This window comes from Bos javanicus, chromosome 28 (genome assembly GCF_032452875.1).
Source record: "Bos javanicus breed banteng chromosome 28, ARS-OSU_banteng_1.0, whole genome shotgun sequence".
NCBI lineage: Eukaryota > Metazoa > Chordata > Mammalia > Artiodactyla > Bovidae > Bos > Bos javanicus.
This window is the reverse complement of record NC_083895.1, coordinates 10,378,960-10,394,776: the sequence shown is the minus strand read 5'-3', so window position 1 is coordinate 10,394,776 and position 15,817 is coordinate 10,378,960. Positions and strand designations below refer to the sequence as shown.

The 15,817-nt window shown below is 37.5% G+C and overlaps 1 protein-coding gene across 7 annotated transcripts in view; it reads left to right on the top strand.

Moving 5' to 3' along the window:
• ERO1B (endoplasmic reticulum oxidoreductase 1 beta) overlaps positions 1-15,817 on the top strand; it is a 72,154-nt gene that overhangs the window by 39,214 nt on the left and 17,123 nt on the right. For all 7 annotated transcript variants that reach the window (XM_061404910.1, XM_061404913.1, XM_061404914.1 and 4 more), the window contains 4 exons: positions 6,318-6,391; positions 11,639-11,759; positions 11,897-11,943; positions 14,698-14,709. In XM_061404910.1, the coding sequence (XP_061260894.1) occupies positions 6,318-6,391; positions 11,639-11,759; positions 11,897-11,943; positions 14,698-14,709 (254 nt within the window). The remainder of the gene's footprint in view (positions 1-6,317; positions 6,392-11,638; positions 11,760-11,896; positions 11,944-14,697; positions 14,710-15,817) is intronic.

The following is a 15,817-nucleotide window of genomic DNA, read 5'->3' as shown; positions in this document are numbered from 1 at the left end:
AAACAGGAGATGGCAAGAGTGAACATCAACATTTTAGGAATCAGTGAAGTAAAATGGACTGGAATGGGCGAATTTAACTCAGATGACCATTATACCTACTACTGTGGGCAAGAGTCCCTTAGAAGAAATGGAGTAGCCATCATAGTCAACAGAAGAGTCCAAAGTGCAGTACTTGTGTCCAGTCTCAAAAATTACAGAATGATCTCTGTTTGTTTCCAAGGCAAGCCATTCAATATCACAGTAATCCAAGTCTCTGCCCCAACCACTAATGCCAAAGAAGCTGAAGTTGAATGGTTCTGTAAAGACTTACAAGACCTTCTAGAACTAACACCCAAAAAAGGTGTCCGTTTAGTTATAGGGGACTGGAGTGCAAAAGCAGGAAAACAAGAAATACCTGGAGTAACAGGCAAGTTTGACCTTGAAGTACAAAATGAAGCAGGGCAAAGGCTAACAGAGTTTTGCCAAGAGAACGCACTGGTCATAGCAAACACCCTCTTCCAACAGCACAAGAGAAGACTACACATGGACATCACCAGATGGTCAACACCGAAATCAGATTGATTATATTCTTCGCAGCCAAAGATGGAGAAGCTCTATATAGTCAGCAAAAACGAGACCAGGAGTTGACTGTGGCTCAGATCATGAACTCCTTATTGCCAAATTCAGACTTAAGTTGAAGAAAGTGGAGAAAACTACTAGACTATTCAGGTATGACCTAAATCAGATCCCTTCCAATTATACAGTGGAAGTGACAAATAGATTCAAGGGATTAGATCTGATAGAAAGAGTGCCTGAAGAACTATGGACGGAGGTTCATGACACTATATCAGAAGCAGGGATCAAGACCATCCCCAAGAAAAAGAAATGCAAAAAGGCAAAATGGTTGTCTGAGGAGGCCTTACAAATAGCTGAGAAAAGAGAAGCGAAATGCAAAGGAGGAAAGAAAAGATATACCCATGTGAAAGCAGAATTCCAAAGAATAGCATGGAGAGATAAGAAAGCCTTCCTCAATGATCAGTGCAAAGAGATAGAGGAAAACAATAGAATGGGAAAGACTAGAGATCTCTTCAAGAAAATTAGTGATACCAAGGGAACATTTCATGCAAAGATGGGCACAATAAAGGACAGAAGTGATATGGACCTAACAGAAGCAGAAGATATTAAGAAGAGGTGGCAAGAATACACAGAAGAACTATTCAAAAAAGATCTTCACGACCCAGATAACCACAGTGGTGTGATCACTCACCTGGAGCCAGACATCCTGAAATGTGAAGTCAAGTGGGCCTCAGGAAGCATCATTACGAACAAAGCTAGTGGAAGTGATGGAATTCCAGTTGAGCTGTTTCAAATCCTAAAAGATGATGCTGTGAAAGTGCTGCACTCAATATGCCAGCAAATTTGGAAAACTCGACAGTGGCCACAGGACTGGAAAAGGTCAGTTTTCATTCTAATTCCAAAGGAAAGGCAATGCCAAAGAATGCTCAAACTGCAACAAATTGCATTCATCTCACACACTAGCAAAGTAATACTCAAGATTCTCCAAGCGAAGCTTCAGCAATACATGAACTGAGAACTTCCTTATGTTCAAGCTGGGTTTAGAAAAGGCAGAGGAACCAGAGATCAACCTGCCAACATCCGTTGGATCATCGAAAAAGCAAGAGAGTTCCAGAACATATTTATGCTTTATTGACTACACCAAAGCCTTTGACTGTGTGGATCACAACAAACTCTGGAGAATTCTGAAAGAGATGGGAATACCAGACCACCTTACCTTCCTCCTGAGAAATCTGTATGCAGGTCAGGAAGCAACAGTTAGAACTGGACATGGAACAGTAGAGTGATTTCAAGTAGGGAAAGGAGTACGTCAAGGTTGTATATTGTCACCCTGCTTATTTAACTTATATGCAGAGTATATCGTGCCAGGCTTGATGAAGCACACCTGGAATCTGATTGCCATGAGAAATATCAATAACTTCAGATAAGCAGATGATACCACCCTTAACGGCAGAAAGCAAAGAAGAGCCTCTTGAGGAAAGTGAAAGAGGAAAGTGAAAAAGTTGGCTTAAAGCTCAACATTCAGAAAAGATCATGGCATCTGGTCCCATCACTTCATGGCGAATAGATGGGGAAACAGTGGAAACAGTGACAGACTTTATTTTTCCTGGCTCCAAAATCACTGTAGATGGTGACAGCAGCCATGAAATTAAAAGACGCTTGCTCCTTGGGAAGAAAGTTATGACCAACCTAGGCAGCATATTAAAAAGCAGAGACATTATTTTGCCAACAAAGGTCCATCTAGTCAAAGCTATGGTTTTTCCAGTAGTTGTGTATAGATGTGAGAGTTGGCCTATGGATAGTCCATGAAATTAAAAGACACTTGCTCCTTGGAGGAAATGCTATGACAAACCTAGACAGCATATTTAAAAGTAGGGGCATTACGAAAGTCATTAAGAAAGGCCAATGAAAGTCTGTATAGTCAAAGTGATGGCTTTTCCAATAGTCAATGTATGGATGTGAGAGTTGGACTATAAAGAAAGCTGAGCACCGAAGAATTGATGCTTTGAAACTGTGATGTTGGAGAAGACTCTTGAGTCCCTTGGACTGCAAAGAGTTCCAACCAGTCCATCCTAAAGGAAATCAGTCATTAATATTCATTGGAAGGACTGATGCTGAAGCTGAAGCTCCAATACTCTAGCCACGTAATGCGAAGAACTGACTCCTTGGAAAAGACCCTGATGCTGGGAAAGATTGAAGGTGGGAGGAGAAGGGGACGACAGAGGATGAGATGATTGGATGGCATGACTGACTCTGTGGTCATGAGTTTGAGAAGCTCTGGGATTTGGTGACAGACAGGAAGCCTGGCATGCTGCAATCCATGGGGTGCAAATAGTCTGACACAACTGAGCAACTGAACTGAATTGATAGCAGTGGAAACATTGAGAAGTGGTCATATTCAGAATAGATTTTGAAGGTAGCTGCTGCTGCTAAGTTGCTTCAGTCGTGTCCGACTCTGTGCGACCCCAGAGATGGCAGCCCACCGGGCTCCCCCATCCCTGGGAATTTCTAGGCAAGAACACTGGAGTGGCTTGCCATTTCCTTCTCCAATCCATGAAGGTAGAGCTGATAGTTTTTGCTGAAGGATTGAATATGAAGGATCGTGTATGAAAACAGGTAGGAGCTGTGAATAAGTACAAGATTTGGAACTAAGAAAATGAAGCTGCCACTTGCTACACTGGGGACATCCACAAGAGGATCAGATTTGATGGGAAATTTTAGTTCAACCTTGTACTTGTTAAGTTTGAACTGCCTATGGAGATGTCAAACAGGCAGATATACAAGTCTCAGTTTCAGGGGAGAGGTCCAGACTGGAAAGAAAATGTGGGAGTCATTCAATGAATATGTGATATTTAAAAACCATAAACCTGAGTGAGATTACCAAGGAGAAAATATAAATAGAGACGTGATCCAGGGACTGGGCCTTAAGTAATCATAACATTTTTGAGGTAAATGGCCTGTTCATATTCTTTGCTATTCTCTCCTTTGGGGAAAGGGGACATTTCTAAATTAATTTGTAGGCACTCTTCATATAATCTGATAATATTTCTTTGTTGGTTATATGGGATGTTAGGGCTTGTCTTTTTATTTCACTTATAAATTTCTGTTGTTGAGCCATAGTTATTAATTTTTTTAACTTTTAAGTTTAACACACATATAATAAAGTATACAAGTCTAAGTATAAAAGTCAATTTAATTTTACAGAGTGAACCAACTCCATTAGCCACCATCCAGAATAAGGTACTTGCACCCAGGAGATCACCTTAGGTGCTTCCCTAACCATTATCACTTTGCAGAGTTAACCATGATTTTGAGTTATATTAGAAAGATTAGTTTTGCCAGCTTATATAAGTGGAATAATACAGTGTGTCTTCTTTTGTATCTGGCTTATTTTATGCAGCATTATGTTGAATAATATGGTGGATTGGCCATATGGGCCAATGGGTTTTGGCCATTTCACAGAACATTTAGGTGGCTATTTGGTGGTACGTTTGTATGCGTTTCTGTGGAGAAGTATACCTACAGGGGGAATTGTTTAGTCACCAAGTTGTGTCCAATCCTTTTGTGACCCCACGGACTACAGCCTGTCAGGGTCCTCTGTCCATGGCATTTCCCGGGCAAGAATACTGGAGTAGGTTGCCATTTCCTTCCACAGAGGCATCTTTGAACCCACACTGCCTGCATTGGCAGGCAGATTTTTTTCTTTTTTTTTTAACCACTGAGCCACCAGGGAATTAAGAACTGCCAAATGGTTTTCCAAAATGACTGTACCAAAATACATTGCTGCTAGTAGTACTGTACAGGAATTCCTCATCCCACAACTTCTCTGACAACCAGTAGTGCTTTATAGAAGTGTACTTGACATTCAATACACTATACCTATTCAAAATGTACAGTGTGATGTTTTGACAAGTGTACACTCACAAAACTCAGCACAATCAAGATAATTATATATACACTCCCCAAAGTTTTCTCATGCCCCTGTGTAATCCCTCCATCCCATCCCTTCCTGCCCATTTCCCACTTTAAAGATGACTACTTTAACTCACAGCAGCATCTTGATAGGAAGCCCTAGGTTAAGCCCAAGAAATTCTTCTCTAAGTACTGCGGCATCAATCTTCAAACTGACTTTTTAGAAAAGCTGGGCTAGATGATCTCTAAGTTTCCTTCCAACTCATTTTTAAACCAAACTGGGCCAGCTCTATTAGCATTAGATTAGCATTCTATCAAAGAAGGCAATGGCAACCCACTCCAGTACTCTTGCCTGGAAAATCCCATGGACGGAGGAGCCTGGTAGGCTGCAGTCCATGGGGTCGCTGAGTGTCGGACATTACTGAGCGACTTCACTTTCACTTTTCACTTTCATGCATTGGAGAAGGAAATGGCAACCCACTCCAGTATTCTTGCCTGGAGAATCCCAGGGACGGGGGAGCCTGGTGGGCTGCCGTCTATGGGGTCGCACAGAGTCGGACACGACTGACACAACTTAGCAGCAACAGCAGCAGCAGATGAAACAATTAGAAAACCTTATCAAATAAATGTACTAAACGTTCCTCTAAGTTAGTCATATTGCTAATAAGAAAATAGGTGTTTATATCAAAATTGCTTTGTTCCTTACTATTTTCAGGAGAAGATTTATCTGATTAAACATGACTATAGTTATCATTTTAGTTGTAACTAGAACTTAGGCATTCTTGTTTTATTGCATCATATATGTCAACTGAGTCACTTATGGTATAAATTTTTTATTAACTTTAATTATATATTCTCATAGAAAATTCTGTGGTAAATTGGAGATTTTTATTGGTAAGGTGGTTGTAGTGCAGACAGCCTTATATGCTTCATGCAGTGGTTATGCTATGCAGCAGCTTCTCAAATGCAAAATAAATTATTGGCTATGACAGTACCACGTTTAGGAATACCTGATTTATACTTAGTACATAATTTTTTGCCTTGTTTTTTTCTTTTTGTGTAGTGAGTAAAGAAGGGTGATAATACTTCTCTCATATACACTGCCGCTGTGTGTTTAAGATAGAGAAGGTCTGAGTATAGGTTAAAGGAAATATAGGTCAGGGTTTAGTTTGAGTGTAGTTGTTCCTTTATCAGTTCTCCTGGCCAGAAATCTTGTCATAGATTTTGTTAAATGTGAGGTTATGTGCAAAATGAATAATACAGTGTGATAAAAGTGACATTGATGTTACTAAGGGATGTTGGATGGAAGATCCTAGAAATGCATTTTTTTTTTTTTTTAGTATTTTCGAGTGTAATATAAATACAGAAGCAATTTAAATTAAAAGAATCTTGAAAGTAAATTTAATTCCTACTTAGGAAAAAATAATACATATTTACTTTGTTTCTGCTGCTACTGCTAAGTCACTTCAGTCATGTCCAACTCTGTGCGACCCCATAGACGGCAGCCCACCAGGCCTAAGTCAACTGAAAAGACCAGCTTGAGTTTTGTGTTTAATTGCATCCTATACGTATTTGTGAATTAGTTTTCTGGTCTAAGTAATTATCATTGAACTAGGCCTAAAGTAGTTTTAATGTAGTTAAATGAAAATCACTCGTGGAAATTAATATCTCTGTCTTTCATATCACTTGTTTTAATCATTGTTTCATGTGACCACTAACTGAATTTGTAATGCCATCTAATTAATGAAGATGTGATCTCAGATTATCTATTTTTAATACACTAGAATACAGTGTCAAACTTTTCAACTCCAAATTTAATCCTTTTTCTCTTTTATTCCTCCTTCCCCTAGTAATCAAAGCAAAGAAGCTTTCATTGACTGGGCAAGATATGATGATTCACAGGATCACTTTTGTGAACTTGATGGTAATAAACTATTGTAATTACATTATTTTAACTTTAACCCTTTTAAGATACTTAAATCAGCGAAAATACAGTCAAAGTTACAGCTTCAATACACAGGGTGTTGTATGTGGATCTTATTATTCATAATAGTATTTAAGAACTGGTGTTCCAGGCCTTGTACTAAGTGCCTGAAGCTCATCATTTCTTAGCTTTACAACTACACTGATGCTGCTGCTAAGTCGCTTCAGTCGTGTCCAACTCTGTGCGACCCCACAGACGGCAGCCCACCAGGCTCCCCCGTCCCTGGGATTCTCCAGGCAAGAACACTGGAGTGGGTTGCCATTTCCTTCTCCAGTGCATGAAAGTGAAAAGTGAAAGTGAAGTCACTCAGTCGTGTCGGACTCTTAGCGACCCCATGGACTCCAGCCTACCAGGCTCCTCTGCCGTGGGATTTTCCAGGCAAAAGTACTAGAGTGGGTTGAGGTGTGTATTATTTTATATCTGAGGAAACTGAGTCTCAAAAAGACTAAAAGCTTGCCCAAGATCACAGAGTAGCAAGACGCTGAGACAGGATTCAATCCTAGATCTTATTCCCACACGTCTTCTTTCCATTGTGACACCCCCATCTCCTATGGACCTCTAATTCAAGCCACCTAGTTATAGGTCTGTGACCATATTATAGAAATGTTCACAACGAAATTAGTTGGAGGTCTCAACAAACTAACATAAAGACACCTTCCAATATTCCAAGGACTCTAACTTGATCCCCACAGCCCTGTTTGGAATAGAATAAAGCCAGGCCACGGTTCAATAGTAACTACCGTTTCTTTCAGCAGAAGATAATTGACGTGTCTCCAGATCTTTTGTCTCAGAATACTCCCAATAATTGTGCTGCGTAGGCTTAGGACAATTCATTCAGCCTCTCTTTACCTTTTACCTTGGTATTATTATATTTTTTGAGGTGGAAAAGGATTTGAGGTTCAAGCACACATAATTAACAGGCAGCAGAAGTTCTTCTGAATTTTTAAAGCATCTAAAGTGGTCTGCTTTCTAAAAATTTTTTAAAGATTCGTATGTAGAATTGTGCTATTAATACAGTCTGTAATGGGATACTTACAGGGCACTTCTCCAATATTATGGTAAATTGAGGAGACACTGGGAGAGGGAGTGTTATTACCATGGTTTATATGGTTTCAGCAAGGAAATTGTTAAGAAATCTGAACAAAGTTTTTTTTGAATATAGTGATAGGCAAATTCGTAAAATATCCCTGTTATGATATTTAGAATTGGCAAAGGTTTCATCAAAGCAAGTTACTATTCCTGGGTAAGCACTCACATGGCTACCTACATAAAATCATTTTAGGATTACATAATTTAAATAACTGGTAGTTTTTATAGTTTGTGTAGGTCTTAAACATGTGAAACCATGCTACTAGTTGGATTACCACTTCTTCTGGGTAGTAATGTTCATGTGTGTCCCAAAGATTTTTTCACCTACAGTTAAAAAAAATACCATCAGAGTAGCTTTGGTGTCATTGTTATTTCAATAATCTAAATCATTAGATTAAAGCAAAAAATCTAAAGAATGTTCACCCCAGTGTATGGAATATAGCCAAACACCCTGTTATCTGCTAATTTGTTTTTGGCTTTGTTCTTATTTGAAAGGAAGACAATCCTTATAGATCAAATAATAGGTTTTTAAATAATTTAGTGGTTTGAGGTAGGCTGCTCTCCTTACCCCTCTCTATTTATTTATTTTTTTGTTATTGTTTTTTATGCATGGCTTGCTGCTTCCTTTGCCTCAGGTTTCTGCTCAAATGTCACCTCATTAGAGAACCTGCTGTCATAAAATAGCAACCACTTTCCCTCTGTCTCTGTGCACCTCTGCCTGCTCTCAGAGCACTAAGAACTATGTGTGAGACATTATTTAACTTTATTGTCTGTCTTCAGCTAGACTATGAGCTACTTGAGGCCAAGGACTTTGTCTTTTTGTTCATAACTATGTCCCTAGTGCCTAGAACACTGCCTGGCCATGGTTCATTCCCAATAAATATCTGTTGATTGAAGTAGTTGGTTCATGTGGTAGTATTAGTTGCTCAGTCACGTCCGACTCTTTGTGAACCCACACGCTGTAGCTCACCAGGCTCCTCTGTCCATGGGATTCTCCAGGCAAGAATACTGGAGTGGATTGCCATTCCCTTCTCTAGAGGATCTTCCCAACCCAGGGATCAAACCCAGATCTCCTGCATTGCAGGCAGATTCCTTACCTTTTGAGCCACAGGGAAGTGCCAGTTGTTTCATAAATAATGTGATAGATTTTTACTTTTTTATTTTTCCCCTTTCAACAGGTTCATTGATACGTTAAAAATACTGCTTGAAATAGGAGTTTCTAAATCTGGCTGTGTATCAAAATTACTTGGGTGCTTTATAAACTATAGTTTCTCCTTGACTGAGGAAATTATGTTTTAATAGTAAATTGCAGTTTGGGGTAGCTTCAGAGATAGAAGATTGTGGGCTTAGTCCTGAGTCTATAACCTAATATTTCTGATCTGTGTCCATAAGCAAAAAGCCTGCATATTAAGTTGGCCTGTGCAACCATTACATTTTAAGAGATACATGGGTCAGGAGGGCTAGAGAATGCAATGTGGCCTCAAAACACTAATACTAAATTAGAGCAGTGAAAGGAAAATTCAATCAGATAAAAGGGATACTTGAGGAGGAAGAAGAAATATTAATTCAAGTTGACAAATTTACAGAATTAGGTATTTAGACTCAATAGAAATTCTTTGAATCCTTAGGTAATTGTTAGAATAGTCAAAAAGAAGGAATATCTTTGGAGTAGGTTTGTAGAGGGAGGAAGAAGAGAAAACTTTTTGAGGGGAGGATTTATTAGGGATCCAAGAGAACTATCTGAATGAACGATACAGGTGTACAAATGAAAAGAAATTATAGTTTAGGAACAAATTAGTTAACATCATGTCACAGGTGACCCCAGGAGTAAGAATGGGTGTGTTTTGTAGGGGACCTCAACCTGTGTATGCTTTTTCCCTCATATGTTCTTCATTCTGGATGTCATGAAATTCTTGTCAGCATAAGTCAGGAGTTGACAAACTTTTTCTTTTGTAAATGGGCAGATAGTAAATATTTTAGATAGACCACAACTATTATATATATTAGATAGACCGTAGTTGACATGGTCTCAGTTGTAACTGCTCAAGTCTGCCATAACAGAGTGAAAGCAGCACACAGGCAAATGAACAAGCCTTGAGTTCCCATGACACTTTCTTTACAAAACACATAGCAGACCAGGCTTGTCTCGTGGGCCATAGTTTGCTAACACTTTCTGTAGGTTAACAAAACCCACCTTTTTCATGATTTGAAAAAATATTACATTTTGTAAAACAATTTTTGGTTGAATTAAAGGAATACATATTAAGAACGTGAAGAATGTAAGTTTTACTTAATTTTAAAACCTGTATAATTGATTTTGCTCATGTGACTTTCTACTCCCTTGAAGTATACTTTAAATCCATATACTTTAATATCTGAATCCAAGGATTTTTTTCTTTACTGTTTAGTTGGTTTAATTGGGTGAAGAGGGTGATACTAATTCAATCTGCACATTCATAGATGACTCTATTTAAGTGTAGGCTTATGTGTGTACACACATGTACTTTATACATATGGATGTACTTTATACATATGGACATTATGTATATGAGTATATATTTATGATATTAATTTAGTATTTAAGTTCATATAGATAACTCAGTTTTGTAAAGTGAACTAAGAATGGCTCAAAGAAATTTAAAATAATAAACAGAAATTAGTCATTATAAAGCTTTTAAAATTTTACTGTAAAAATAAAATTTATTAACTTATTTAAATTTTAATTTGTTAATTAAAAATTTTTAAATTAACTAGTCTTAAGTCTTAAGAAATGTCTTTAGACAGTTTCTGTTCTTCCATTTACAAATAAACTGTTTCTATGCCTTAATTTACATAGTGGAGTATCTGTATAATGTTAGTGCTAAAAATAGAGCCAGTATTCTTTAAAATCATGTTTCCATTATCTTGAGATACCACTTGTTTACTAATGGGAAGTTGAAATTAGCTTTGTACTCTTCCTGCATCACTAAAGTACCAGGTAGTTCTCAGAAGACATGTGTCAGGATGCTCTTTTTTCCTTTTAGGATTGTGGATAATCTTAATCTATGGTCATTGAATGGCCAGTGAATATTTTTGACTGACAGGTAATGAAACTAAGAGGGACTATATTTTAATGACCATATTTGGTCTTGTTTCAAGTCAGGTGACTATATATTAATATCATTGATTAATACCATGACACCAAAAAGTAGGAAGCATATAAATAAAAGAATACCTCTGTGCCAACATACATAGCACTTCAGCCTATGAGTATTATTAGATTTGTGAAGCATAGTCATTATAATTTTTGTGTAGGTAAGAAAACCTGTACTTCCCTTTTCTACCCAAAATATGAACCTCAGTAATTAAGATGATTTTTCCTTTTATCTTTTGTATCCCCCAGAGATCTCTCTCAAAATATTGTCCAAATAGTAGAGATCTAGGAAATACTTATTTGCGTTTCAACATGGAAAGTCATTATTTAATTTCAAATGTGCTAATAAGTTCTTGAAGTTGTGCCTACTAACCAATATGTTAACCAGTTAATATGTTAAATAATATATTAACATTGGTAAAAATAAATTTATAACTTTTTTTTTTACTAGAACATGGTGTAACTCTGAATGATCAATTTTGAATCTCAAAGTTATTGTACCATTTACTTCCTAAGTCCAAGCAGAGAGTAACAGAGAGAGCTTTTTTCATATAATATGTACTAACATGTCTCAAGTATGTGTTTAGGTAGCTATATACATGGAGAGGGCAAACACATGAAATATTAAAACAGGTTATGATTTGGTTAGGTCTTTTCAGTCTTGGTGGTTTAAACTTGAGAAGTAATTAATGCCTCTAATTAAGGTAAGGGATGTTATGTTACTTAAAAGAGCACTGAGCATCCAAAAGAAAGGGAGAAGTTATTTTTCCTTTCTTAAGTTCAAGTTGTTATAAATCCTGGGTCAAGGACAATCACAAGTATGCTAACCGCTCTACCTTTTAACTTGGAGATGGCTTGAAAGTGCAGTATTTCTCTAACTTTTGTGTAGCCCTGTTTGCTTTGTGATGGTAAATTTTGCATAGATGGTGACATGTAGATGGTTTTATGAATTGTTTCTTCTTCAGATGAGAGATCTCCAGCTGCTCAGTATGTAGACCTGCTGTTGAATCCCGAGCGTTACACTGGCTATAAAGGGTCCTCTGCGTGGAGAGTGTGGAACAGCATCTATGAAGAGAACTGTTTCAAGTAACTGGAGGGGGTAGGGGAAGGAGGAGGATTGACTAGCGGGAAGGTGGAAGGAAGGGAATATTTGTTTCCTTTGGAAAAAATTACGTCAAAATGTCAAACCATTTACGTCTGAATTTTGTACTTTTCTTTCTCAGGCCTCGATCTGTTTATCGTCCTTTAAATCCTCTGGCACCCAGCCGAGGTGGGTGTCTCATACATTTTCATGCTTTTGGATATTATTTACAAGATACTTTTGTAACTATGTATTGAGAAATTTTTCAGCTATTTTGTATATTTGCTAATTTGAATGATTAAAAGAATAAGCTTAGTTCTTAGTTGTATCAAGATTTCCACATGTTTTTATAATTACTGTCCTTTATTGACTGCTTGATATGTGCCAGGTCCTAAACTAGGAGCTTTATATAAAATAAATTAGAAATATGAGTAATCCATATATATTAGAGGTTCTGGGGAACTCCCGAAAATCTGGATGTCCAGGCCTTATCCCATACCAGTTGTCAGAATCTTTGGAATTAGGATCTAGGTATTGGTGATTTTAAAGCTTTCTAGATGATTCTAGTATGCAGCCAAGTTTGAGAACCAGTGGCTCCTCCTGTGCTTTTCAGACTTCAGTGTGCATACAGATCACCTGGGAGCCTTGTTAAATACCAGGTTCTGATTCTGTAGGTCTTGGGTGAGGCTCCCAGGTGATGCCCAAGTGCTGATCTGTGCACAACACTCTGAGTCAGAAGGATGCAGAGAAATACCAGAAAGTTAGGTTGCTACTTGCCACATCAAGCTGTTGAGCCCAGAAAATGTGGCTTGTGTGAAAGAAACACATAAAGTTCCCATTTTATGTAATTTTAGTTCATTTAAATTAAAAAACTAAAGCAGTATAAAATATTTTTGCCCTTAAACAGAATCTTATTGTTTTGGTAGAACCACTTTAACTCTTGCATCACAAAGCAAATTGTTGATGTACTGTAATGCATGTATACCATACTTTTCAAAGTGTGGATATGAGAAAACATTACATGTTTATTAGAAAAAAATTTGAATCACATACATGGCTGGTATTATAGTTCTATGTGACAGCATTATTGTACACAGTTGGAGGTTATTCAGTATAAAATTATTAGGCATATCTTCAATCTGTTCTCAACGAGGACCCAAACCCTGGGAGAAGCCCTGTGATTGACATCCTAATGCTTTCTTTAGACCAGGATTGATTTAGGAACTTGAATTTCCTGGTCTAGATTCATCTTTTTAGGCATTTCTCAAAACCAGAGAGATTTGGGAAGGTGGAATGAATGGACTGCTCTCAGATGTGCGCTCTGTAACAGTGTGGCATATAGTCTTCCCAGATTCATTCTGAAACTGCCTGACAAGGTAATTGGAGTATGAAGACGATGTGGATGGCTTCCTACCCTTTTTCTCTCTTTTTACTACTTTTACATCATAGCTTTTCTATTTTCAACTTAAATGTTTTATTGTATAAGATTTTATGAAAATTTAAACAATACAAAAATAAAGAGGACACTCCCCCCCTCCCCCCCATTCCTACCTGCCTCCATACTTTTTCTCTTCCATAGTACAGTTTGGAAGGTATCCTTCCAGACCTTTTCTATGATAACTTACTCTTTAAAAAAAAAAATTAATTATTTTATTTTTGTCTGTGCAGGGTTTTCATTGCTGTGCAGGCTTTTCTGTAGTTGCAGCAAGGAGGGGCTACTCTCTAGCTGTGGTGCTTGGGTTTCTCTTGTTGCAGAGCACAGGCTCTAGAGTGCTCAGGCTTCATTAGTTGTATTTTGAGGGCTTAGTAGCTTTGGCTCCTGGCCTTTAGAGCACAGGCTCAGCAGTTGTGGCGCACAGGCTTAGTTGCTCCATGGTATGTGGAATCTTCCCAGATCAGGGGTCAAACCCATGTCTCCTGCACTGGCAGGCAGATTTTTTACCACTGAGCCACCAAGGAAGACCATATGATCACTTGTAAAGCAGAAAGTACAGTTGTTCATTTAATAAAAGCATCAAATTCTAAGAAACACTTCGCTTCCATATTATGATAAACTAAGACTTGAAACTGTAGGAGAGATGAGGAGAGGAAGGAAAGTGCTCAGAGAAAAAGATAGAGGGAGGAAAGAGGAGTAGAAAAGAGAAAACAAGTGTAGAAGAGGGAGACAAAAGACTGGGTAAGGGAGAGAATGGGTCCCAGGTGATGGTGGTACCCTAGGAAGTAATGGAATAGCTCTTGCTAATGCTGTTGATGAGCTTTCTTCACTCAAACTGTGAATTGTTGATGAACAGCTGTTTAATATTCTTAACTATGTGTCTTCCACGCTATTCCTGAGCTGTAACAGCTGGGCTTCTACAACTAGTTTTTGAACAGTTTTTGTGCAACAGAACTTTTTTTTCAAAAATGAAAGCTTATGTAGAATTCCACATGTAAAGCCAATAAGGCAGGGCTGCTGTGGAGCCTGAGAGTCCAGCCTTGCGGCCTCTTCCCCGTGTCTGGGCAGGCCCGCAGCACCTGCAAGGATGCTTTCATTGACGACAGTTTGGGAAGGGTTTTTATTCAGGTGAGTGTGTGCTGAGGAGCAGTAATTTAAGAAAGAAAAGTGCTCCAGTCTGAAAACACATGTTCAGAAAGAGTTGTGTGCATAACAATTTAAGGAGTAACTTTGTGTATTTGTTAATTATTGAAACTAGTGGTTTTTATGATTACTTGCTCTCTGATACTATTTATTGCATAAAACATATATGAAAATCTTGTGCTGTTTGGCTTTTATTCTTATTAAGAAGTCTTATTTGTAGGATAACTACAAGCCAACCAATGTTAATGGTATGATTAATAGTTTAACACACAGTAAGTTTTAATCGCATATTAAAATAAATAGGATTGGAATCTGAACTGTAAAAGACATTGTCTGATATCCTATCTATTTATTTTATCTTTCAGGAGAAGATGATGGTGAGTTAAAACTCTCATTTTATGTTGCTTCAAGTGTAGAAGAAATGTCTTTAATGATCAAAATTTGATTTTTTCCTGTTTTTAATTCAAAAGTATTTATCCTATTTTTTTCAGAAAATAACTAGCAATCAATAGCAACCCAAAAAATGAGAGGTTTTTTTAATGTATATAATTCAAAGTTACCCTATGTTAAAAACAGTGTAACAACCATTCTACTTACATGTTTAGTATAGAAACAGGATCACATTCCAAGTTCCCCTATTTTTTGGTTATTGTGATCTACTTGAGTATGTTCTAAAGAAATGGAAGGAAATTAAAATAGTTTTATCAGATATTTGTCTTGTGATTTCTTTATTTTCTTATTGATTTTGTAATTTATAACCTCAGTCATCATTATTACACTTAATCTGATGAATGATAATTTGTCAACAGTAGGTTATTCCAGATTTCTAAATGAATGTCAGTTATAACATGCCCCCAAACAGCCAAAATAATTATTTCAAATGAATATTTACTTAGCTGTGTAGAGGGGCACCATGATGAGCATTGTACACATTGTACAGGATGGAAAGATGTATAAAACATATCTTTTTATAAAGATAGAGGAACTATCTTTCCTCTAGGAGCTAAAAATATGTACAGTAGGAATGATAAGCACTGTTCATAAGAGACGATAAAGAATTATTACATACACAGCACAGACAGTGAGTGGTGTAGGAGTTTGTTCAGAGGTGGAATAGATCCTGTCTCACTTGGAATATTACTGGGAAAGGTGGCATTTGAGATGCACAAATAATGGACCGACTTAAGCCAGTAGAATTGGATAGTATGTGCTACTTGAATGACAGCATGGACCAAGGAAAAAAGGAAAAAGGAAAAAAGGACCTTGAAAAAGGAAAAAACAAGGCATGTTTTGGGAGACCCTGTTAGCAGTTAGAAAGACTTCACATGGGGTAGTTTAAATTAGAAAGATGAGTAGAGGACAGATTGTTGAGGACCTTGGAAGCTAGACTTTTGCTATTAACTGTTGGGGCTTTCTGAATAAATGAGTGAGATAATGAATGATCCTTTGTAAAAGTATCATCTAAGTAAGAGCATGTTGAATGAA